This window comes from Oryx dammah, unplaced genomic scaffold (assembly GCF_014754425.2).
Source record: "Oryx dammah isolate SB20612 unplaced genomic scaffold, SCBI_Odam_1.1 HiC_scaffold_10, whole genome shotgun sequence".
NCBI lineage: Eukaryota > Metazoa > Chordata > Mammalia > Artiodactyla > Bovidae > Oryx > Oryx dammah.
Genome location: NW_024070194.1, coordinates 61,732,486 through 61,759,212, shown reverse-complemented (window position 1 = coordinate 61,759,212; position 26,727 = coordinate 61,732,486). Strand labels below are relative to the sequence as shown.

Sequence of the window (26,727 nt, the reverse complement as noted above, 5' to 3'; positions counted from 1 at the left end):
AGCATAAGAAAAATATGTAACAGAGGCAATAAGAGATGTAGACGTGCTTAGTAATCTATCAGAGGGGCTTCCCTGGTGCTCTAGTGGTTAAGACTCCTCCTTCCAAAGCAGGAGGTGGAGTTCCATCCCTGGTGGAAGAACTAATATTCTACAAGCTGCATGGCATAGCTGAAAAAAAAGAAATCTATTAATATGGCCCTAATTTCCTCTGATAGTCTATTCGCCACAGTGATTGCATGGGGCAAGTTGTAGAAGAGCATGATTCGGTTTCAAAACTCACAGTCATATGTGGCTGTACCTGCTATAAATTTGCAGCACACCACCTAGCACCTATTTACCTACTTCTACAAGTCTTTCAAAGAACGCTTCACAAGTTTCTTCTCTCCTATATGATACTTCTTATGCCTGTCTCAGAATTATGATACCTCTCCTGTCAAATAGTTCACTTTCTGCCAAGTATAAGGAATTAGCAAATTCAGTTGATTTTATTTATGTCACACATGTCAAAAGTTTCACTTTTGAGGTTTTATTTTACGTTTTGCTCTATTACTTGATTTATTGTCTTCACACGAGAATTTTCTAAACACTTCTTCCTTTTATGTTGTGTGTGTATGTATGCATGCTCAGTCGCTCAGTCATATCTGACTCTTTGCAACTCCATGAACTGTAGCCCACCAGGCTCCTCTGTCCATGGGATTCTCCAGGATCATTCTCTACATAGGATTATAATTCTTGTGTTATTAAAAAAGAATTAGCAGAGATCATAATAATTAGAACCCAGATGGCAACAAGCATAAGAAAAATATGTATAAAGAATCCTAGAGTAGGTTGCCGGAGAAGCCGATGGCACCCCACTCCAGTACTCTTGCCTGGAAAACCCCACAGATGGAGGAGCCTGGTGGGCTGCAGTCCATGGGGTCACTGAGGGTCAGACAGGACTGAGCGACTTCACTTTCACTTTTCACTTTCATGCATTGGAGAAGGAAATGGCAACCCACTCCAGTGTTCTTGCCTGGAGAATCCCAGGGATGGGGGAGCCTGGTGGGCTGCCATCTATGGGGTCGCACAGAGTCGGACATGACTGAAGTGACTCAGCAGCAGCAGCAGCAGAGTAGGTCGCCATTTTCCTCCTCCAGGGCATTTTCCTGACCTAGGGATTGAACCTGCATCTACTGCATTGGCAGGCAGATTCTTTACCACTGAGCCACCTGTGAAGCCCTCCTTTTACTTTAGATATTTCTTACGGGATGAGATCCCAAATAGGAAAGTGTTCACCATGTGTGTCATCTTCATCAATTAAATCTAGTAAATTTCAATGTCATGCTTCTTCTTGTTTGCAGTGGCTTTTTGTGATGTTGTCCAGGATTGTTTACCTTTATGGTTGCAGAAGAGTTTTTGTTGCATATTCAAGTTCTAAAAAATTTCAATGATGTGGTTAAGAAAGAAAGAAAAAAAGTGAAGTCGCTCAGTCGTGTCCGACTCTTTGCGACCCCATGGACTATAGCCTACCAGGCTCCTCTGTCCATTGGATTTTCCAGGCAATAGTACTGGAGTGGATTGACATTTCCTTCTCCAGCAGATCTTCCCGACCCAGGGATTGAACCCAGGTCTGCCACATTGTAGACAGACGCTTTACTGTCTGAGCCACCAGGGAAGTGTAATTAATTAGTGACACAGCAGGTCTTCTCACACCTAACCAAAATAGCTCTTCTTCCTGTATTCATCATCTCAGTTAGTGGATTATGGTCCACCAGTCACCTAGCTAGAAACCTGTCCTTTATTCTAGACTTCTCTCCCTCACTCCCAACTTGGGTGTGTGTGTGTGTGTTCGCAGTCGTGTCTGACTCTTTGTGACCCCACAGAATATAGCCCACCAGGCTCCTCTATCCACGAGCTTTTCCAGGCAAGAATACTGGAATGGGTTGCCATTTCCTTCTCCAGGGGATCTTCCCAACCCAGGAATCAAACTGGAGTCTCCTATATCTCCATTGGCAGGCAGATTCTTTACCACTCAAGCCACCTGGGAAGCCCAACTTTTCATTATGATTTCAATTAATTATGATCCTTCCAGTTTTTCTTTCTACGTATATTTTTACCCACCCCTTTCACTCCCATGCTTTCAGGCCTCATCTGACTAGTGTCTGGTTCCCCTTTGAAGAGCTTCAGTGCATCTCCTCTGGGTTAGGTGTCCTCTTCAGGCCCTTACTCTGCTCCTGCCTGGTCCTATCAGTTTCTCCTTCTGTGTTGCTCTCCTGCATCACCTTCTTAACTCCTTGAAGGGAGAAACTGGTTGGGCCTTACTCTTTGAGGCTTAGCCTTGGATTTAGTGCCTGGTATATATAAGGTGTTGAATCAATGATTTTTGACTGCACGAATGGATGAATGAATAAATAAAACTCTCCTTTAACTTCACCGAATACCTGTTTTATATACCGTGAAAAGAAAGTGAAAGTAAAAGTTTCTACGTCATGTCTGACTCTTTGCAACCCCATGGACTGTAGCCCATCAGGCTGCTCTGTACATGGACTTCTCCAGGCAAGAATACGAGAATGGGTAGCCATTTCCTTCTACAGGGGATCTTCCCAACTCACTGATCAAACCTGGCTCTCCTGCATTGCAGGCAGATTCTTTACCATCTGAGCTACCAGGGAAGGAAACAATAATGATCCAATTACCCAGGGGTAATTATATGGAATATATAATAATTTAGCTTCAAAGAGTCCCATGAAATCCTAGCATTTAATAATTTCTGTTTGTTTTAATAATTTGTGTGGATGTGTTGTTCTGTGTGTCTGTGTGTATATGTGTTGTAAAGAGGGATGATTTTCAGGAAGTTGCCATTAAGTGTGATACTTCTTATTTCAATATTTCAGTAATTAGCAGCATTGCCTTTATTGTCTTTCAAATCTGGGTTCAAGTTTTGGTGTCCCACTTGGGCCGTTTTTCCCTGGAGAAGGAAATGGCTACCCACTCCAGTATTCTTACCTGGAGAATTCCATGGACAGAGGAGCCCGGCAGGCTTAGAGTCCATGGGATCGCAAAGAGTCTGACATGACTAAGGGACTGACACTTTGGGCCATTCTTAACCAGTCTGATGCTGAGTTAGTTTCACTTTGAAGCAGTTAAAATCTGAACCCATGTGATTGTTTTATGTGTACATGCATATAGAGAGAATGTTTGATGAGATACGGTAGGAGGTATAACTTTGCAAGAAGTAATAGTAGGACTCTGAGGATGACACTCTGTGGTCCCTCTTGATGTTTTGCCTCACATCCCTTCTGCCTCCCGAGCTCATTGAAAATTGAAACTATGGGAGGCAGTTTCTAGGATACCAGCTAACATCCCAACTCAAGTGCTGTGTCTCTTCTTTCTGCCTGAGAGTAATCCTAGGGAAGGAGGGAATCATCTGCCCGCTGTCAATCAACAGGAGATCGGAGTGGATGGATCAATATCCCAGCCTCCTAACCACCAATGAGATGATTCTGAGTCATGTTTTCCCTACTCTTTCCCAGAAGGTCTCCAAGGGAGACCTGGCTATAGTGGTAACACATCCAGTAACTGTTACTGGTTTTTCTCTTTTCCGTGTCTCACTTTTCCCCTTTCCTTAGCACATGCTTCCTAGGATCACCTTCCAAACAAACTACCTGCTCCAAGTCCTTGATGTCAGGTTTAGGGTACCAAGGAAACTAGGCCAAGGCTTGAAGAATGTGGGAGCCATGGCCAGCCAAGGTTGAGAGATCATTACAGTCAAAAGAGACATCATGTTGAAGAACCGGAGCCTGGGATTAAGGGTGGCATTTTCAAGGAAGTAACAGTTGTTCTAGAAGCCTGGCCAGTGTAGAGAACGTGAAGGGAGAACCATAAGATAGCGGAGACCAATTAGTGGTGGGTCTTAAAACTTGTTTTCACTGTTTTTGTGTGATTCCAGGGTCAATGGGATTCTAGATCGAAAGATTTGGATTGGGGAGTGATATTCTAGATAGTATAGAGAAAAAAAATTCCAAGGAAAATAGAACCAAGACACCTGTAAGCAAGTTATTGAGATAAAAGTACCTACGCTTAGGGAAGGGTGTCAGTAGTACCTGGAGAGAAAGGGGTAGATTTCACAATTATTGAGAAGGTAACACCTTTATTAATTGTCATTGCTATTAGTGCAAAGCAGGCCATGGTGATAACTAAGGTAAGCTGGTCATTTAGACAGTAAATAGGGAGACATTTCAATCATTGATATTGTGCTTCAGGATAATATATTAGCAAATTTTTCTGTGAGAACTTCCTATCAAAAATAGTCTTTAACTTATGTATTTGTTTTTCTCAGTTTGATTCTAAAAATATTTAAATATTTGTCATGGCTGAGAAATTGTCATATTCTTCTGGTTCATCTTTGGTAGTAATTGATAGAGTTTGTTAGTGATAGATGTTTAAACCAAACTCTTATTCTGGAAGTGAGAATGCCAAATTTTACCAATTTGCTCATGGCATGGAAAAAATTAGACTGATGGAGAACAATATACTAGAGCAAGTGCCTTTATAAAACTGTGTCTGATGTCTTCTTTGAGATATATGATTTTGCCACTGAAGCTTTTATTTTATGGTTATTAGTAACCACTCATTTCAGTCAAAATAAAATAGGCTGTAAAAATAGGTTTTGGTGTTCCCATTAGTCAGCAGAAAATAAAAAATGAAAATAAACCCTTCTGAAGATGCAGCTTTCACTAAAAAGGAAAAGGAAAAAAAACTAATTGAAAGTCACTGTAAATTTTAAATGATTAATATCATGCCAAATAAGTCATTAGGAATCTCTGATGGATATAAAAAGCAATCATTTGCATAACTGGAAAGAGCCAAATTCAATCTAACTATACTGCTCTATTTTTTTAGCTTGTATGTTGGGAGAGATATAATACTGAAATTGTTGAATTTTAACATAATAGCCTTTTATTATAGGTGGTTTGTACATTCTATTGGGCTCTAAATCAGCCAATTAATTTCCCTATAGATCCTTTTATTTCAGTTGATCATCTTTGTTATAGCTTACTGTTTTTTCTCTTGTTTCCTTCCTAATAATAATGAATCTGATTCATATCATTTCAAACATATGAAAAATCTAGGATTTCTTTTTCTTTGCTTTGCTTTTTGTGTCTTGTTTTTTATCTTACTATACATATGTATGTATGCTACTGCTGCTGCTAAGTTGCTTCGGTCGTATCCAACTCTGTGCGATCCCATAGATGGCAGCCCACCAGGCTCCCCCATCCCTGGGATTCTCCAGGCAAGAACACTGGAGTGGGTTGCCATTTCCTTCTCCAATGCATGAAAGTGAAACATGAAAGTGATTCGCTCACTCGTGTCTGACTCCTCATGACCCCATGGACTGCAGCCCACCAGGCTCCTCCACCCATGGGATTTTCCAGGCAAGAGTACTGAAGTGGGGAGTACTGGAGTTATATATATATATTATATATTATTATATATTATATATATATATACACACACTGGAGTTATATATATATAATATATAACAATATATATAATATATATATAACAATATATAATATATATATATATATATCCAAAGCTTCAGATCTTCTTTTAGAAAAAAAGAGTGGCAAAATTTATGAACTTTATTCCTCAGTCTCTCCAGTTTTCCTCCCTACAAAGTAAAAGTAGCTTTCTAGTAACCAGCATTTTTTTAATTATTGGTATCCCATGCTTTTAAAAGTGTACATAAACTAATTGCTCTCAAACAACACTGGGGGCTAGGGCTGCCAGTCCTTACCCAGTTGAAAATCCAGACAGTGATACCTCTGCCTCAAAAACAAAGGAATTAACGAATGACTCACCCAAGGGCAGGACAGAATCAGGACTCAAACCCTAGTCCTTTTGATGTCATACTTTGTGATCTCTAATCAAACTTTTCTCAACACTGCAATAATTTAAAGATCTCTCTAATGAAAACACAGATACTATATTATTGGGAAAAAAAAACAAAAACATATTATAAGTAGAACTGACCAATACATTTCAAAGCCATGTTCAAGGGTCATTTGTATACTGAATCAGGGGAGTTTGTCACAATCTGAAAAGGAAAAATACCTGCAGGTTTAGATCTGTAGGCGCAAAGTATCTTATTCCATAAAACTGCCTTTTGTTCTATACAGAAGATAAGTTGACTATATAATTGCCTAAAATAAAATATTTTTACTTTTTATTCAGTAAAACTGAACAGATAACATGCTCTACTATTTTGGAGAAGATTAGTCAAACAAAAAATAACCCTAAATAAATTGTTGATCATGATGGTTGACCTGCTTTGTAGTGGACAACTGAAAGGTAGTAGTGATGTTAAAGAGAATAGCTTGATTCAGAGCTGAAACTATTAGATTCCCTTTGGAAGTGAAGACTAGATTAACAGATCATAACAGCCCAACTTTATTTTTTCACATATTTTAAACAATTAATTATCAGAGGGTAAAAAATTCTTTATTTCCATACAATATTCAGATTCAAAAAGTCAGCTACAATAATACTGGTGTAAAGTAGAAGCTTTTTTTTTTTTTAAGGTAGAAGGCTCTTCATTTTACATTTACTGTTATGCACATTATTGATTTTCTTTTCTGGTTGTTGTTCCTTGCAGAGAGTGAATCTGTCCTTCGATTTTCCATTTTATGGCCATTTTCTACGTGAAATCACTGTGGCAACTGGGGGTAAGTGGTTTTCTACCCATTCACTCTAAATAATCTACAGTTTCACTACAGTTATTATTTTTAATTTACTCCATATTTCAAAAGGGACATTTATTGGAAAAGCCATTGTCTTCTATCAAAAAGTCATGGGTATAAATAAAACCTAAGAAAAGTATAGCCATTGGGAAAACTTTTCTGCAGAAAAGAAAAAAGATACTTATAATAATTTTCAGCATAGATTCATCTCTGCTTTCTTTTCAAGTTTTCATTCATTCTTGATAATATGGAAGACTACATGAAAGGGAACAGAATTATAAAGAAAAGGTGCTTAAGGAAGCTATAGAAGTGTATCATTTTCTTTTAACTTATGTAGTAGATTGAGATACACACACAAACACACACACACACACATTCTATTAGCTTTAGTTATTTGGTTGTTTCCTCCCCATTTAATGCCACCTAAGTTGACTGAGAATTTTAAAAATGAACACGGAAACTCGGTTTGAATTCTCTTCATTTTATTTTTCTCCACAAACTTTGGAGGTTAGTTTAGAGATTAGCAATAGCCTAGAAATGCAATTATCAGTTTTTATAGCATATCCCAGGAGTCAGAAATATTTATTCCTTGAATGCTACTAGCAGAAATAAGCAAAATGCCAGAGAATATCACTGTTTGCCTAATAAGGAGCAGTAGAGAAAGTAGGAGAAAGAGAGAAAAACATAAAAATGGAAAAGTAAAGAAGCAAATTATTAATAAATGAAATACACAGATAGGATGAAAGGTCTGTGGATGGCTCATACTAAAGCACCAGAGAGAGTCCCTTTCCTTCACTGGGTTTTGGTCTTCTGGATGGTATAGAAACCAGGTTGGTCACTCATCATATTTCAGTAAAAGACTTAGAAGTTATATAGGATTCAGAGGAAGATTTGTAATCAGGAATACCAATAATCAAGTAAAAATTTTAAGCACCATCTCTCAGCACTCTCAGAGCTACCTCTGCCTTAGGATCATGTAATCAAGTGGACAAGGTGAAGCAGAATGTGGGAGTTGCTTAGAAAATACAAACGATGAAATACGAGTTTCCCGAGATGATAAAGCTCAAACGTAAGAATCCTTTAAGATTTAATAGAAAAATTATTTAAGATATTTCTTGAAGGAAGTTAGAATTTCTGTGATTGTGCAGGGAAAGAAGAGTAAGTCACAGGGAAGAATATCTTGAATAAATACTATACAGAAGAGAAAATTGGTGGAGTATTTTGAGATAGTAAATAACCGAATTTGAATGAAGCTGGGTATGTAGGTTTAAAAAAAAAAATGTTAAGATGTGAAAAGCAGGTTGGGACAATTTTGTATACTGCCTCAAAAGTCAGTTAGAGTCACTAGTCATTGATTCAGTTCAGTTCAGTTCAGTCGCTCAGTCGTGTCCGACTCTGTGACCCCATGAATCGCAGCACGCCAGGCCTCCCTGTCCATCACCATCTCCCAGAGTTCACTCAGACTCACGTCCATCGAGTCCGTGATGCCATCCAGCCATCTCATCCTCTGTCGTCCCCTTCTCCTCCTGCCCCCAATCCCTCCCAGCATCAGAGTCTTTTCCAATGAGTCAACTCTTCGCATGAGGTGGCCAAAGTACAGGAGCCTCAGCTTTAGCATCATTCCTTCCAAAGAACACCCAAGACTGATCTCCTTCAGAATAGACTGGTTGGATCTCCTTGCAGTCCAAGGGACTCTCAAGAGTCTTCTCCAACACCACAGTTCAAAAGCATCAATTCTTTGGTGCTCAGCTTTCTTCACAGTCCAACTCTCACATCCATACATGACCTATGGAAAAACCTTAGCCTTGACTAGACGGACCTTTATCAGCAAAGTAATGTCTCTGCTTTTCAATGTTATCTAGGTTGGTCATAACTTTTCTTCCAAGGAGTAAGCGTCTTTTAATTTCATGGCTGCAGTCACTATCTGCAGTGATTTTGAAACCCCAAAAAATAAAGTCTGACACTGTTTCCACTGTTTCCCCATCTATTTCCCGTGAAGTGATGGGAACAGATGCCATGATCTTCATTTTCTGAATGTTGAGCTTTAAGCCAACTTTTTCACTCTCCTCTTTCACTTTCATCAAGAGGCTTTTTAGTTCCTCTTCACTTTCTGCCATAAGGGTGGTGTCATCTGCATATCTGAGGTTATTGATATTTCTCCCGGCAATCTTGATTCCAGTTTGTGCTTCTTCCAGCCCAGCGTTTCTCATGATGTACTCTGCATAGAAGTTAAATAAGCAGGGTGACAATATACAGCCTTGACGTACTCCTTTTCCTATTTGGAGCCAGTCTGTTGTTCCATGTCCAGTTCTAACTGTTGCTTCCTGACCTGCATATAGGTTTCTCAAGAGGCAGGTCAGATGGTCTGGTATTCCCATCTCTTTCAGAATTTTCCACAGTTGATTGTGATCCACACAGTCAAAGGCTTTGGCATAGTCAATAAAGCAGAAATTGATGTTTTTCTGGAACTCTCTTGCTTTTTCCATGATCCAGCAGATGTTGGCAATTTGATCTCTGGTTCCTCTGCCTTTTCTAAAACCAACTTGAACATCTGGAAGTTTCCGGTTCACATATTGCTGAAGCCTGGCTTGGAGAATTTTGAACATTACTTTACTAGCATGTGAGATGCGTGTTAGAAGACTCTTGAGAGTTTCTTAGACTACAAGAAGATCCAACCAGTCCATCCTAAAGGAGATCAGTCCTGGGTGTTCTTTGGAAGGAATGATGCAGCTAAAACTCCAGTACTTTGGCCACCTCATGCAAAGAGTTGACTCATTGGAAAAGACTCTGATGCTGGGAGGGATTGGGGGCAGGGGAGAATGGGATGACAGAGGATGAGATGGCTGGATGGCATCACTGACTCGATGGACGTGAGTCTTAGTGAACTCTGGGAGTTGGTGATGGACAGGGAGGCCTGGCATGCTGCGATTCATGGGGTCGCAAAGAGTCAGACATGACTGAGCGACTGAACTGAACTGAGATAAGTGCAATTGTGTGGTAGTTTGAGCATTTTTTGGCATTGCCTTTCTTTGGGAAAGTCCTTGATTAGATAAGTGATAAACTTAAGAAGCAGAACCAAGATTATAAGTGGAATCTAAAAAAAAAAAAAATGAGACAAATGATCTTACTGACAAAACAGAAAGAAACTCACAGACTTAGAAAACACACTCATGATAGCTAGGGGAAGGGATAGTTAAGGATTTGGGGACGGTTATGTACACACTACCATATTTAAAATGGATAACCAACAAAAACCTACTGTATAACACATGGAATTATGTTCAATGTTATGTGTCAACATGGATGGGAGGGGTGTTTGGGAAAGAATGGATACCTGTATATGTATGGCTGAGACCCTTCACTTTTCACCTGAAAAAACATTAACAACACTGTTAATTGGCTATAATCCAATATAAAATGTTTTTGGTGTTAAAAAAAATAAAAACACAAAGCAGAATCAAGATACTTTGTAATGCCTTACAGTATAAAAAGACTGAAGTTAGTGCATATAGTTGAAAGTGTGACAAATATTGAGGACCTTGGTAATTCTGTGGCTTCAAACCATAGGAGAGAAATGATGCTATTAACAAAATTTACAAACTCTAAGCAGAAGAACTGGTTTTAAGGCTTCAGTCCAGAAGCTATTATATTTTGTGTAAAAAAGGACTATATATAAGTAAAATTTATACACAGATTCTGTCTTAATGAGTTCACTGTGTATTTCTGTGCTGGTATATTGCCAGGCATTTAATAGACATTTTAATTAATATGTTGAAGGACTGAATGAAAAGGAGAAAGGCAAATTAAAAGATTTCTCCTATAAATCATGAATTACTTCATGTCCACTCACATCTTTAAAGTATGATATAAACATGGTTATCTCATAATATGAACATTAAGCATGCTTTCTGAGACTTAGGTTACCAGTGTTCTACTGAATTTTTAAAAGTGAATCATTAATTATGTTTGTTCAAAATCTGTACACACAGTGGTGAAAATATGGGCAGCTTTGCATTTTCAGCTTCTCAAATCATTTTATCTTTAAAAGTCGTGTCAGCAATTTAGCCAGTATGAAGTAAGATTTCCCTTAGCTGAGTTGGTGGGAAAAAACCCAAACAGATGGCTAGGTCATGTTTATTGCTTTCAAAATACCTTTTTTCTTTGCAAAGATCCTCAAAATAAGTGAAGAATCTGGTGTCTTGAATGATTTCTATCTTCTTTGATGAAAACAATAATGTAAAAAAACCTTTTTCTATTTTTTGTTTAAGAAATGCTAGTATGGCACTTGCATATATAAACCCATACCCTGTTTAGACACTGACCTAGGCTTCTCCAAAATGGAACCAGAATCTCTTGTAAAAGTTTTCAACTAAATAAATAGCTTGTCTACACCTCCATTGTGTATTTCTTCAGTCAACTTTGGTTGAGTCCCTCTGTGAAAGACATAGTACATAACATTAATACTTTGGTTTGTATAAAGGAGAATAAACTGTGGTTCCTCCAGGAGCTTAGAATCTAAGAAGAGGAAGGATTATGTGACTAAGCAATAAGACAAGGTTGACTGTGAGTGTTGGAGGATCAGAAAGGTGCTCCAAGAGAGGGTCATCCTTATTGAGCAAATCAGAAACAGGTTTGTAAAGAAAAAGCTAACATTTGACATTGGCCTTAAAGGAAGGTGGAATTTTAGTATGCAGAGAAGCAGGTTGAAAAGAGGTGAAGAGGGAAGAAATATTCTAGACAAATGGATGCCAAGCTAAGTGACTTTGCTGAGTCCATATTGAGTATATTTGGAGAGCTATCAAGTAAATCTGTTTGTCTTGAGTGGAGACTCAAAGTAAGAGTTCAGTGAATGGGAACTGGGAAGAGTGATGTAAGATACTTTTAACTTTAGACATTTGGATGATATTCAGCAAGCACTGGGTTTCTTTGAGTAAATAACAGATCTGGCCTGATCTGATAATGGAGGATAGGATAAGGTGAGGGGTTTAAAGGCAAAGAAAGAAGCAGGTTTTTCAGTACTTCTAGTGTCTGAAGCCAGTGAAGGGCACATCATTTGAGTTGTCTAATCATTGTGTTTGCAAAGGTTTTCAGGCAATAGGATTCATTAAGACACAGGTGAGTAAAGCTAAGAACAGCTTGGAAGAGAACTTCTGAATCATAGATTTTCAATCAGTCTCTTCTGATTAAATAGGTGGTATAAGCAGATAGACCTACCTGACAAATGCTCATCATTTTGCAAAACTAGAGAAAGTTAATTATTAACTATGAAAAACTTACAAGAAAAATAGAAACCACAAGTCAGCTAGACTGAAGTAATAAAGTAGACTGAAGGCCGTTGCAAATAGACCAGGGACTGAAAGTTTTAAGTAGGAATACATTGATTTTTATGAAACAAAATGAAAGAAGATATTCTATTGATTGCCACTTCCTGAATGTATCCACAAATTACTGTGACCTGTTTTCATATATGGACTTCCTGGTAGCTCACTGGTAAAGAATCTGCCTGCCAATGCTAGGGACATTGATTCAATCCCTGGTGCAGGAAGATCCCCTGGAGAAGAAAATGGCAACCCACCCTAGGATTCTTGCCTTGAGAATTCCATGGACAGAATAGCCTGGAGGGCTACAGTCCATGGAGTCGCAAAGAGTCAGATATGAGTGAGCAGCTAAATAGCAACAGGATGAATACTTTAATAAGTTCTTTTTAAATTTTAGGCTTCTAAGGTGATCTTTTAAAGGCTTCAAAAAGCAGGTTTACATCTGAGGATATAATTTTTTAATTCTTGCAACCATCACTAGTAATGATATCTTTTTCATGAGTTCATTGTGGGCACTACATTTAACTAGATGAGAGGAAAGTGAGAGGTGGGAAGAATGGTGATTGATGCCTTATATAATGGTGAAAAGAAAAGTTGACATTATCCAGACAATTCTGACCCCAAATTTTGAGTATGTAGTTATAGGCTGATTCAAAATGAGTGTGTAGAATTGAAAGCAAGCCACACATGAGATTAGGAATCAAAGAGGACATGAATTAAAAGGCAACCTTGGTTATGTGAAGTTTTACCCTCCTTTCCTTTCTTTGTGAATTTCTAGTTGGCGATATAAGAAGATAGTTGTTCAGGTTTTTTTGTCAAGGTATGAAAACAGTTTTATTGTAAAACCTGTTTTACACACATCTCTTTTTCTGGTTTAGTGATATAATTGACATATAGCATTGTATAAGATGTCAATTTTAGTTCTATTTTCTTTTGTTTGCCAGATGCTAACTAATAAAATGTAAAATGTCCACTAAGTAATCAGTATTTAATATCTGGAAAGTTAATCCCATTAAAAAAAAGTCAAGGAAAAGTAAAATGTATACAGTCAGCCCTCCATATCTGTAGGTTTTGTATCCTGGGATGCAACCCACTATGGATCAAAAATATTTGAAAAAAAATTTTTTGGAAAGTTCCATGAAGCAAAACTTGAATTTGCTGTGAGCTGGCAACTATTTACATAGCATTTACATTGTATTAGCAATTATTTACATTGTATGAGATATTATACAACCTAGAGTTAATTTAAAGTATGTGGGAGGATATGTATTGGTTGTACACAAATTGAGTTTCAGGGGATTTTGGTATGGGAGCGGGGCTGTGTCTGGGTGACAGAGGACCAACTGTATCTCCTTTCTTCCCATGCCTCCTAATCCATTAGTACACCTCCCAAGATGAAAATAAATTAATCTGTGTGTGTGTGTGTGTGTTTTTAACTGTTGTTGTTTATTCTTTAGTCACTAAGTCGTGTCTGACTCTTTTGTGACCTAATGGACTCTAGCCCACCAGGCTCCTCTGTCCATTGGATTTCCAAAGCAAGAATACTGGAGTGGGTTGCCATTTCCTTCTCCAGGGGATCTTCCTGACCCAGGAATCGAATGTGTGTCTCCCTCATTGGCAGGCAGGTTCTTTACCACTGAGCCACCAGGGAAGCCCCACTCTTTGAGTTATGGTATGAAATTCAGATCTAAACTAATTTTCTATATCTTGTTAATAGTCATTTGTTTTTTTCCCCTTTAAGTCCCTAAGAAGAGAGGTTAAAAAAATAGTGCATATTATTTTGATTGGGTTTTCAGGAAGTATATTACCAAATCTTCCAGCTTCTATTTTATTCTTTCTTTCAAATAGCAATAATTTAATTGTAGTCTCAAATAATACTTCATGGTTTTTAGAAGTACTTGATTAATAACAGTTATAAAAGACTTTTTAACAGCAGAAGAGAGTTAGTTATTACTCAGGATAATTGATTTTAAATACCAACCCTGTAATCTTCCAAGTATATAACCTCGATATAACAGAACTTTATTGCATCCATTAGCTTTTTGAATCTAGTGAAAAAATTTAGTGAATTTAGTGAAAAAGTAAATGACATTATTTTGCATTATTATTATCATTATGTTATTATGTGTATCTAGAGATCTGATACATGCAGGGAGATATTGAAGGGATAGATGTTGGACAAAAGAAAATCCATTCCAATTTGGTTCACTAATTTAAAGTAACAAACTCAAGTCTCAAAGATTCCTGGATGGAAAGTTGTGTGATGTCTGCTCTGCTGTGTCTGAGTGATTCTCTGGATATATGTCCTGAAAGTCCAGCTCAATTGTCCTTCTTGATAATTTACTCCCCCAGACTGTCTAGTGTCCCTCAGTAGACTGAGCAGATTCACCAACATTACTGGATTTCTTTTCCCTGTGGCTTTATGAATTGCATGTTCACAAGCCCCTTTGTTTCTCCTGTGTATCAATGCGTTGTATTTCATCAGCTCTGGTTCCTTGGGATTGGGGTAAGGTGTCACTGGAGATCAGAGTGACAAGAGATGCAGAAAGGGGCCACCCAGGGGATAGACTAGAGTCAATATGAAAATTACCAGAGGCAGAAATGTGGGTAGACATAAGCACAGTTTAAAAAAAGAGAGGATCATTGATCCATGGAGGATAAGTGATGATTGGTGACAGGAATGGGGAAATGTTGATTAATCAAAGTGAAAGTCTGGGTAAGAAGCAGATTCTCCAGGCTTAGCCCCTTCCATCACCATAGCAGCCATAGAGAAGTCCACAGATCAATGGATGTTCACTGTTCACTTAGGAATGTTTGCACATGGAAAGCACCGTTTAGTCTCTTGTGGATCCAGGCTTTGTTTGAAACATTGGCAAATATTTGCTTTCCTCCCTAGTTCAGATAAATAACAGTATTACCTAGATGCTCAGATACATCACCCAGTTGAAAACAAAAGGAGTCTAGGTGACTAATTAACAAAGTAACAAAGTACAACAATTGCTCTAACCTTGTCCAGTCCTAGAAAGAGGAAGAAAATACTAAGTGAAGCAGGATTAACTTTAGACTCTGGGCTTCCCAGGTGGCATGGTGGTAAAGAATCTGCCTGCCAGTGCAGGAGATACAAGAGACGCTGGTTATTGGGAAGATCCCTTGAAGAAGGAAATAGCAACCCACTCCAGTATTCTTGCCTGGAGAATTCCATGGACAGAAGAGGAGCCTGGTGGGCTACAGTCCATGGGATCCCAGAGAGTTGGACTTGATTGAGCACACACGCACACATACACTGGACATTTCAGGAATAAGTTCAAAAGAGTTCTGTTTCTACTCAAGACAGCAATTGAAATTCATTTTCTTGAAGAAGCAGTCTGATACCTAGGTTAAGATAAATACTCTTGTATTGGAATGTGGGTCTTCATAAATCACACCAGTCATAGCTGTTGTAACCTTCAGTGAATTACTTAATCTCTTCTGCCTCAGTTTCCCAATCTGTACAATAGCATAATGAAAGCTCCTAGTTCATAAGGACTTTTGTCAGGAGTTAATGACATAACATGTATTAGTGATAATTATTTCAGAGAAAATGCTACAAAAATAGCTTGTATTGTTACTACTGTCCTTTTTTAATACGTATTTTTTTCTCTACTATTCCTTTGCAAAATATGTTTGCTGTAAAGCTGTGTTTGCCTGTTAGTTTGTCTATTGTTTTCTTTGATAACGTGATCCATAGCTCAGGAGGTGCTTCGGGACTTAACTTTTCATTATCTCCTTTTAAAGTCTGGCTCATCTGTTCCTGACTGGGAAGTACAGGCCTGTGTAGATGACTCGGATGTCCTCTTTGTCAGCGTAGGTATATCTGTCATCTCTAAGTACACCTCAGAAGCTCCTCTAAAGGCCTCCCAGTGCTGCAACTCTGAAAGTCTTACAAAATTTCACACATGGCAGAAGAATCTTGAAATGTTGCTCTAATTGTGATATTATGGGTCATAACTGGATAACAGGCATTATTATCAACAGCAAGCCATCTATATCTTGATGCTTCTTATCCTCCCCTTTGTAAAACATGAACTTTAAGGACAAGTCATCAAAGCATAAAGTTAATTATGGGTAAGATGATGGGGGGGCGGGTGGGGATGACACTTGCCTGGTGTCATCTCATCCAGGTTGCCTTTCATAGACATGAGATTTGATTAATTGCTAATAATCCAACTCTAAAATATACTGAAGACCCAACCCCAAAGGCAAAATTAAACATTCATTTGGTTAAATTTATGTGTGATGTTTTGCCTTTGAATTAGGAAATAAATTTCTTTATTCGTGCTCAGTTGCTTCGGTCGTGTCCAACTCTGCAACGCTATGGGCTGTACCCTGCCAGGCTCCTCTGTCTGTAGGGAGTCTCCAGGCAAGAATACTGGACTGAGTTACTGTGCTCTCCTCCAAGGGATCTTTGCGACCCAGGCATCAAACCCACATCTCCTGCGTCTCCTTCATTGCAGGCAGATTCTCTACCACTGAGCCACTTGGGAACCATAAAGTTATTTCAGTGCTAACCTTTATTGTCAGGATTTTCCCCTTTTTACATCACAGGAAACCAGTAGGTATAATGTGGAAACAACTCAAAATTGTGTTCTGATTTCAACTGGTACAGCTCTGGAGCTGGGACATATTATTAAACAATAAATATTTTGTTGGCTATTTCTAATGGGATTATGGTAGATTTAGATTACTTTGTTGATCTGACTAGCCAGAGGGCTACAGTGAGATTTTCATTTAATCTGCTTATGGTTCAAATGAGAGGTTTCTGCTGAAGGCAAAGAAAATGTAGGGGAAAAGCTTTTTTAATTGTTTTATTATCAATTTCCATAGCTCCTTTAAAAAAACAAGCATCTTTTAGTTAATAGCTTGTGGAGAAAATAGCACTTTTAGATTACTCAGGGAACTCAGATTACTCATAGAAAAAGTAAAAGTATTTGGAACAATTAGATTTTGCCAAAAAAAAAAAAGCCCACAAAATTCTATATAAATGATAAAGAGAAAAGTCTTCTAATGTTTTAAAAATTGTTGTCAATATACATAGCAAAAGATTTACCATAATATTTATTAAGTGTAGCCATTGAGCTCTGCTCCAAATAAGTTTTCCTCCTGATTATTCTTTTTTTAAGTGGTAATCTCCATAGATAACTTATCAATTTCCTCCAAAATGCCTTCAAAACACAATTGTTTCCCAAAACTTTATACCAGTACATTCTTGTAAGCAAAGTTTACTGTTCTTAGTAGGTGGCAGAGAGAAAAACCTATTCCATTAGAGAAACATTTGTGAAGGTCACAGTCCAAAGACACAGGACCACTAAAGGCTGAGAAACTTCTAAAACTGAAATCCAAAGAGAAAAAATAGAAGCAAAAATAGAACACCCAAGAACTATGGGACAATAATAAAAGATATAGTTCAGTTCAATTGCTCTTGTCTGACTTTTTGTGACCTCGTGGACTGCAGCACACCAGGTTTCCCTGTCCTTCACCAAACTCCTGGAGCTTGCTCAAACTCATGTCCATTGAGTCAGTGATGCCATCCAACCATCTCATCCTCTGTTGGCCCCTTCTCCTCCTGCCTTAGATCTTTCCCAGCATCAGGGTCTTTTCCAATGAGTCAATGCTTCGCATCAGGTGGCCAAAGTATTGGAGCTTCAGCTTCAGCATCAATCCTTCTAATGAATATTCAGGACTGATTTCCTTTAGGATAGACTGGTTGTATCTTCTTCCTGTCCAAGGGACTCTCAAGAGTCTTTTCCAACACCACAATTCAAAAGCATCAATTCTTTGGCACTCAGCTTTCTTTACAGTCCAAATCTCACATCCATACATGACTACTGGAAAAACCATGGCTTTGACTAGACGGACCTTCGTCAGTAATAAAAGATGTAATGCATACATAATTGGAATGTCAGCAGAGAGAAAAGAAGAGCAGAGCAGAAGAAATATTTGAAATAATATTAATAGCCAAGAACTTTCCAAAATTAATGACAGACACCAAACCAGGAATCTCAGAGAACACTAACCAGGAAAAAAAAAAGAATGATAGCAGAAAGCACAGCTGGACATATCAGTTTCAAACTACACACACACACGAAAGAATGCAAAGAGAAATTCTTGAAAGAAGTCAGAGAAAATCACATCTTCCTACAAAATACCCAACCAGTGCTCCTTAAAACGTCAAAGTCATCAAAAACAAGAGAAGTCAAGAGGAGCCTGGGGAGACATGATAACTAAATACGCTGTGATGTCTGGCTGGGATGCTGGAATATAAAAAGGACAGTATGCAAAAATTAGGGAATCTGAATAAGTTTACTTAATAATTCAGATAATAATTCTGTATCATTATCTTTTCATTAATTTTGTCCACAATATGGTCATACTAATGACATACTAATATAAAGTGTTAGTATGAGAAACCAAATGTGGAGTATATGAAAAGATTCTGCTCTATCTTTGCAGCTTTTCACTAAATTTAAACCTAGTAATAATTAAAAAAACATTTCTTAAAAAAAAAAAGGAAATACAAGTGGCTGCTAAATATATGGAAAATGTGTAATCATACTCCTAATAAAAGAGATACAAATTAAAACAATGAGATATTTTTTCCACTTGTGATTTGTAAAGATGTTTAAACAATAATTTTCATAATACAATAATTTTTTAGGACATAGAGAAAAATATAGTCTAATTATAATCTGTTAAAATATAAAATGTATAATTGTCATTTCTACTTCTAGAAATATACCCTTTAGATGCACTCACACAGGTGTGAAATAATGTATAAGGCTATCCATTGCTCAAGATTGAAAACAACCTGTTAATAAGGTTGTTCAAGTTGTGAACAGATGAAATAAACTATGGACTCACAGAATGGAATGCCATGTAGCCTTTAAACAAAATGAATAGCTCCATATATCTAGTGAAAAAAATCAAGGTGCAGAACGTTACACACATATATGTGTGCCTGTATCTGATTGCAGACAGGTATATTTAAACATGCATAAACTCTCTCTGAAATAGTTTGAAAGAGATATGATTTTAAGTTCACAAAGAAATCGCTGGAAAGATATACAGCAAACTATTAACAGTGGTTACTCTTAAAGAGAAGAATTGGTAGATTGCTGGAGATGGGGAAAAATGAGACAAATTCCACAGTCTTCTGTACGTCAAATGATTGCTTTGTTCATGTATTATCCCTCCCAATGCTATTAGGATTTAACATTCTTATTGGCAAGAACTCATAAGGAATAAATCCCTGAAGAACATATATTTGTTTTCTTTTTGTATAATCTTTATAGTAGATAGTTATTTGAAAACAATGGAATTTTCAGAGTGTAAGGTATCAAGTTCTTTCGCAATTAGTTTTTGCAAAGATTTCTTATGTTTTAGAGTTTCAGGTAGTAAGCGAAGTTGCCATTTTTATTGTGTTCATTTAAATTGTTTATTGAAGCATTTATTGGTATATCTAAATTTCTTGAGGATAAACCCAAATTAACATCAAACTGCTAAATGTGACATTGAAAGAAGGGCAGTAAAAAGATTTGGGTGATTCATGGTTTAACTATATCGGTCATATTAGAAGGGAAGATATCACCATCTAATTAACAACACATATTTGATATGATTAGAAACAATTTATTTGACAATATAGTATCAATAATTAGAAACTGAAAACAATTAGCTGAGTATTTTCTAAGGAGAAATAGGAAAATGTAAGGAGTGTGTCTATTATCATCAGTCTGCAGATTTGGCAGCAAGAAATAGCAGCACTTCAAGGGTGGACCCGTGAGGAAGGAAAGTTAAATCAGGAATGAATGAGGCCATACCAGTGGAGCTCCTCTTGCTGTGGTGCTACTACTGCTGCTGCTAAGTCGCTTCAGTCGTGTCTGACTCTGTGCGACCCCATAGACAGCAGCCCACCAGGCTCCCCCGTCCTTGGGATTCTGCAGGCAAGAACGCTGGAGTGGGTTGCCATTTCCTTCTCCAATGCATGAAAGTGAAAAGTGAAAGTGAAGTTGCTCTGTCATATCCAACTCTTAGCGACCCCATGGACTACAGCCTACCAGGGTCCTCCATCCGTGGGATTTTCCAGGCAAAAGTGCTGGAGTGGGGTGCCATTGCCTTCTCCATGCTGTGGTGCTAGACATTGTTTAATGAGGATATTGTTATGAACTGAATATCTGTATCCCTCCCTAAGTTCGTATGTTGAAGCCCTAAACTCCTATGTAGAGATGAGGCCTCTAAGACTGTAACTGAGGTTAATGAATTCATAGGGAAGGGGCCCTGATTCAGTAGGATTGGTGTCCTTAAGAGAAGAGACTACAGCAAGCTCACGCTCACCCTGTGTGCACTCAGGGGAAAGGCCACGTGAGGATTTAGTGACATGGTGGCCGCATCTGCAAGTCAAGAAGTGTCCTCATCAGAAGCCAAACCTTGCCTGATCCTTGATCTTGGATTTTTTAGCCTCAAGAACTGTGAGAAAATACCTTTCTATTGTTTAAAGCACCCCATCGATGGTATTTGGTTATGGCAGCTTGAGCCAACTAATACAGATGTCCAAAGGGCTTAATGACTTTGGACTTTCAACAAGGTGGGAGACAGACTCCAGAAGTTCAGATTTTCTGGACCAAAATGATACTTAAGTTCTTGGCAATGTCCTCATTCCAAGTAACCTGTCCCTTGGCCAAGCTATAAGGGGCAGAGCCAGCCTCAGAGAAGCAGAAGCCAGGCTGGGCTTCAGGGCTGGCCAGGGTGGCAGAATGAGAAGGGTGGAGCCAAAGCAGATTATCATTAGGAATAACAGAGACAGCCTGCGGAAGGCAGCAGATGACCACTCCTCAGAGAAGGTGCATGGTCCAGGGACTAGTGCCAGCCAGAGGGAAGATTTCCAGACCACAGGATTCTCCAGAAGGACAGTTATACAGGACAACAGACAGCTGTGGGCTGCCCCCAGTGGATTTACTATTGGATAAAAGAGAAGAATGACTTAAGGGAACAGCCCACAAATACCTCAGTTGAATATTTGTTCAAGAATGTATAGAATGAAGGATTTCAGGACCAGCCACTGAAAGTGTGCATGAAGGTGGTGGTGGAGGTAAGGAATTACATGAGCTCTCTGTTTGTAAGAATATCTCTACTGAGAAATCTGTGTCTTATTAATGTTGTCCAGGAGGCTTCTTTATTTCAGTGTATTCCTTGTGTGTTACATAACCTTTGTGTTTGTTCTATATACATTGTTGTTCAGTAGATAAGTTGTGTCCGACTCTGCGACCTCGTGGACTGCAGCATTCCAGGCTCCCGTGTCCTCCACTGTCTCTCAGTTTTCTCGAATTCATGTCTGTTGAGTCGGTGACACTATCTAACCATCTCATCTCTGCCACCCCCTTCTCCTTTTGCCTTCAGTCTTGCCCAGCATCAGAGTGTTTTCCAATGAGTTGGCTCTTCAACCTGTAGAATATATAAATTACTTGCCTTTTCGATACATATATAAATGGTATACCACTCAGGTCAGGGACACAAGCATGCATTTCTTTTTCCTCTAGAGACGATGGGTTGTTTGGGCAGTGGTTGATCCTATGGCATTTGTCCTATGGTTTGGCACTATTTTAGTACTAGGCTTGCACCTACTGGAGGCGAGGGAGGTGGGGGTGGAGCTGCTATTTAATTCAGTTTAAAAGCTCTTATTTTCATAAACTAAACTGCAACTGTGTTTCAACACTTCATGCTTAGCAGGTGGCTGCCATGGAACTGATAAAATGTTAGAATGAATAACAAGTTGTGCCTCAGAATTCCCTGGAGTGCTTTTTAAAAATGTGAATATCAGGGTCCTGCACCACACCTGCAGACAGCAACTGCTGTAGAATGTCTATGTTCAAGGGGCAAGAGATGAGGGACCAGGTTAGAAGATGAGGGCAAGGGATGAACCTAGACAAATGGTCATTAAGTTGAGTTTGTGTAGCATACACACTCTATTTTTCCCAAGTTCTATTTCATTTTAATAGAAAAATTTTCTAATATTTCATGTTCAAAGTACATGTAAGATTTGTACTTTTAATTGATTATTGTTATTTTATTTGGGGAGATATGGAAAAGTGATGTGGATAATGGGGAGTACAGACCACCTCTAGATACCACCACCCTCTTCTCAATTGGACTTCCTGGTAGCAGAACCCAAGAATCCGATTTTCAACAATTCCCCAGGTGATCCTCATGTTTATTATGCTTGCAATTTTCTTGGGCTCCAAAATCACTGCAGATGGTGACTGCAGCCATGAAATTAACAGATGCTTGCTCCTTGGAAGGAAAGCTATAACAAACCTAGATAGTGTATTAAAAATCAGAGACATTACTTTGCTGATAAATGTCCATATAGTCAAAGCTATGGTTTTTCCAGTAGTCATGTATGGATGTGAGAGTTGGACCATAAAGAAGGTTGAATGCTGAAGAATTGATGGTTTTGAACTGTGGTGTTGGAGCAGACTCTTGAGAGTCCCTTGGACAGCAAGGAGTTCAAACCAGTCAATCCTAAAGGAAATCAGTCATGAATATTCACTGGAAGAATTGATGCTGAAGCTGAAGCGCCAATACTTTAGCCACCTGATATGAAGAGCTGACTCATTGGAAAAGACCCCGATGCTGGGAAAGATCTAAGGCAGGAGGAGAAGGAGGCAGCAGAGGATGAGATGATTGGATGGCATTACTGACTTAATGGACATGAGTTTGAGCAAGCTCTGAGAGGTGGTGAAGGACAGGGAAGCCTGGTGTGCTGCCGTCCATCAGGTCACAAAGAGTCAGACATGACTGAGCGACTGAACAACAAAATGGAACAAAACACATTTTGAGAAACACAGCACTTTTATATAAATCTGGTCAGTGGAGACTGTAGTAAAAAAGGAACTTATAAACATCTTTCTACTTACATCATCAAGAAAGCAATTAGAGTTTTCAGGCATAAATTCAACTGCAGCTGCCTATAAACTGTAAAAGGGAAAAAAAGTCACGACTCATCCCCAGATTGCAGGTCTAATTACTTCCTTGTAATAGTTTGCCTGGCAGGTCAAGATTTAGACTGCAGAGCATAGGATTGTTCTTACAAGGCTGAATGTCACCTCTGCTTTGTGTCTGTCTTCCAGAGCTTTCCACCGGGAACACAGACTCATTATTTTCACAATTTTGTCATCTGGCAGTATTTAAAGACAGTTTGTGCCTGATAACTTTCATTAACTTTTCCCCAAAATAATATGGTTTATCCCCTCCTGCCCCATTCTTCGTTATGCCATTTTCTTTGGGTTATAACAGCATTATGTATATTCGTATCACATTCCAGAACACAAAGTGTAGTTGACAGTCTCCTCCTAGGTTGGTCCAAATGCAAAATGTTGGGCAGCCTCTTCCAGTTAACATTACAGTGCTGTGCCATTTGAGTGAGAATTCAAAAAGGGGGATAGAAGAGAAGAGTTTTATTTTTTTCCCTTCAGTGATTCAGTGAAACAGTATCTGTCACAAGCACCTCATTCAAATAACCCATCCTCAAAGTGAACAGCACTTGTAGTAGCTCCTTGAAAAATTGAGCCTGCGGGTACAATAGAGCACTTAACTTCAGAGAAGGGATGTAAACACCAGTCTGAACAAATGTTGTGCCACTTCTGCTTGGCTTGTATTAAAAACAATGAAAAAAATAGAATGATGAGAGTCTCTTATACAGAAGCCTTTTTATCCTAAATAGAAGGCCAAAGAATGTATAAAAAGTTTTCTTTAAAATTCTCAAGGAGGAAGAATAAATTCATAATTAAGAAATTCATAATTAAGAATTCAAAACAAAAACAATCATTACATGATCTTGATTTTATGATCCATCCATCTATTCTGGAATGTTTGTTCCAATGCACATTGCCCGGCCTTTCCTGTGGGAGTCCAGCTTGCTTCCTCTAGGCCCCTGCAGGCCAGCATTGACCCCAGCAATATATCCGGGAACTGCATAGCAGGATTGTTGATTTCAGTAACACCTAGGTTTGGGCTAAAAGAGGAAGTCTTCTTTGTGTGCCATTCAGCTTGAAGATACTGAGAATCTACCTGTAACTCAGAGACTACCTAAGACAATTTATTAACATTGAACACAGGATGAAAATGTTTGGCTTGCTAAATAATTTTTTTTTAATTTTCCAAGTTGTCCATTTTCGTGGAGTAAACCACAATCCATCACCTTCATGCATTTGCCTTACACACAGAGTAGCTTCAAGCCAATACATATCGATGTTGTCCAGTGAGACATTTGTTTCTCGAGCTCTATATGTAAAATCCTGAGCAATAGTAAAACCACGGGGACCTTCTAACCTTAAGTGATTTTTCTTCTTCCAGTAGATGCAGTTTGAGTATTTAGATCTTGACATTTTGGCAGTCAGACACACTATCCCTGATGAAGAGCCCCGTGGCAGCAGTCAAAAAGTAATTCCTCATCCTAATGAACTTGATCTTTTAAAAACTAGGAGCAATGTATTAGCCGTTCATTTTAAAAGGGAAAAACAAGCGAGGCTACATCTGAAAGCAGCATTTCTGTTGGTGGACTGCAGTTTCGACATCCTGTGTCCCTTTCATTAGAGTCTTTTTATTAATGATTTCTCTACTACTTCTGACATATCCTTAAACATCCCCAGTGTTTTAATCAAGCATATGTTGGTTCTGGCATTTGGTCACAACACCCTTCCTGTGCTTTAATGTGAATGTTAATAAAATGCGTGTCAGACTGTACAGAATGAGAGGAGTAGAGTATATAAATCCCCACTGTCCAGGCTCATTATTCCTTTTTCTTTTTTCATGAAATCAAAATTATCTAAACAGCAATGGGTCAAAGAGTTAAACTTTGAATACTTTACAGCACTAGGGATCTAAGCTGCCTGGAGGTGTTTCAAATCTCCTTTAATTCTGTTTCTGACAAGTGGGTCTGTAAGTGTAGATGAAGGATTTCTCCTAATGCTACTATGCAAAGTGTGCCAATGCTTACTTTACATGGCTGCAGTGACGAAGCTAAATGTTTCCAATATATATTAAGTCAATTTTTAGTGGAAAACCTAAAGGCAAATGAGAATTTATAGCCTTGCATTTAAGAAAAAAGAATTACAAGTGAATGAAATATTTTTTCTGTGTTAGAAAGAAGTATTGGGGTTCAATATTTTAGTGAACCTACTGTTAGTTTTACAGTCTGCTATTTACAAGTAACCATGCTGGGCACTGTTAATGAAACAAGCCAAAAGGCGTGATACTGGTGCCCTAGAATGGCACCCCACTCCAGTACTCTTGCCTGGAAAATCCCATGGATGAAGGAGCCTGGCTGGCTGCAGTCCATGGGGTCACTAGGAGTCAGACACGACTGAGCGACTTCACTTTCACTTTTCACTTTCATGCACTGGAGAAGAAAATGGCAACCCACTCCAGTGTTCTTGCCTGAAGAATCCCAGGGATGGGGGAGCCTGGTGGGCTGCCATCTCTGGAGTCACACAGAGTTGGACACGACTGAAGCGACTTAGCAGCAGCAGCAGAGAGGTAGAGATACAATATACCTGTACAGGTGTACTATTTTGTACCTATAGTAGGTCATTCATATTTACCCCCTGGTAGATAACAGAGAAGGAAGTGGCAGCCCACTCCAGTGTTGTTGCCTAGAGAATCCTATGGACAGAGGTGGGCTGCTGTCAGTAGGGTCGCATAGAGTCGGACACGACTGAAGCAACTTAGCATGCATGCATGCATTGGAGAAGGAAATGGCAACCCACTCTAGTATTCTTGCCTGGAGAATCCTGTGGACAGAGGAGCCTAGTGGGCTGCCGTCCATAGGCTCACACAGAGTCGGACATGACTGAAGCGACTTAGCATGCATGCGTGCATTGGAGAAGGAAATAGCACCTCACTCCAGTATTCTTGCCTGGAGAATCCCAGGGATGGAGGAGCCTGGTGGGCTGCCATCTATGGGGTCGCACAGAGTCAGACACGACTGAAGCGACTTAGCAGCAGCAGCAGATAGCAGAGTGGGCTTCCCGGGTAACTTAGTGGTAAAGAATTTGCCTGCCAATGCAGGAGACACTGGTTCGATCCCTGGGTCAGGAAGATTCTCTGAAGGAGGAAATGGCATCCCATTCCAACATTCTTGCCTGGGAAATGCCATGGACAGAGGAGCCTGGCAGGCTGCAGTCCATGGAGCCACAAAAGAGTCTGAGTCACTGAGCACACACACAGAGCGCAGAGCGGGTTGGCTAAAGGTGCCAACTGCAGAGCAATATGGCCTTGGTTCATACTCTGCCTTTGCAATGAATACTTTTTGCCATCTTTTCCTTAGCTTTTTAATCTGTAAATTGGGTATTTCAATAGCCCCTGCCATACAAATTGCTGTGACAATTAAATATTACAATATGTGTGAAATGCATAGGACAGTCCTTGGCAAATGCTAACACTGAATAAAGATTAGAAACTTTACATATTCCCTGAGGAATATAATTCTTCCACAATTTAGGAATATTGCTACAGCATTTAGTGCCTGACCACCAACCCCCAACCACCACTGTATTTGACCTTATCTGGGAAACAGAGCTTCTGGGCTGCAGGGCACAAGCTGGGCTTACAGCTAGCTGAAGAATTCATTCTAATATGTGCTCCCCACAGTGGGT

General features: G+C 39.0%; 1 protein-coding gene across 2 annotated transcripts in view; it reads left to right on the top strand.

Moving 5' to 3' along the window:
- Positions 1–26,727, top strand: part of PLXDC2 (plexin domain containing 2) — a 440,730-nt gene that overhangs the window by 240,775 nt on the left and 173,228 nt on the right. For both annotated transcript variants that reach the window (XM_040248599.1, XM_040248598.1), the window contains exon 4: positions 6,638–6,707. In XM_040248599.1, coding sequence (XP_040104533.1) covers positions 6,638–6,707 — 70 coding nt within the window. The remainder of the gene's footprint in view (positions 1–6,637; positions 6,708–26,727) is intronic.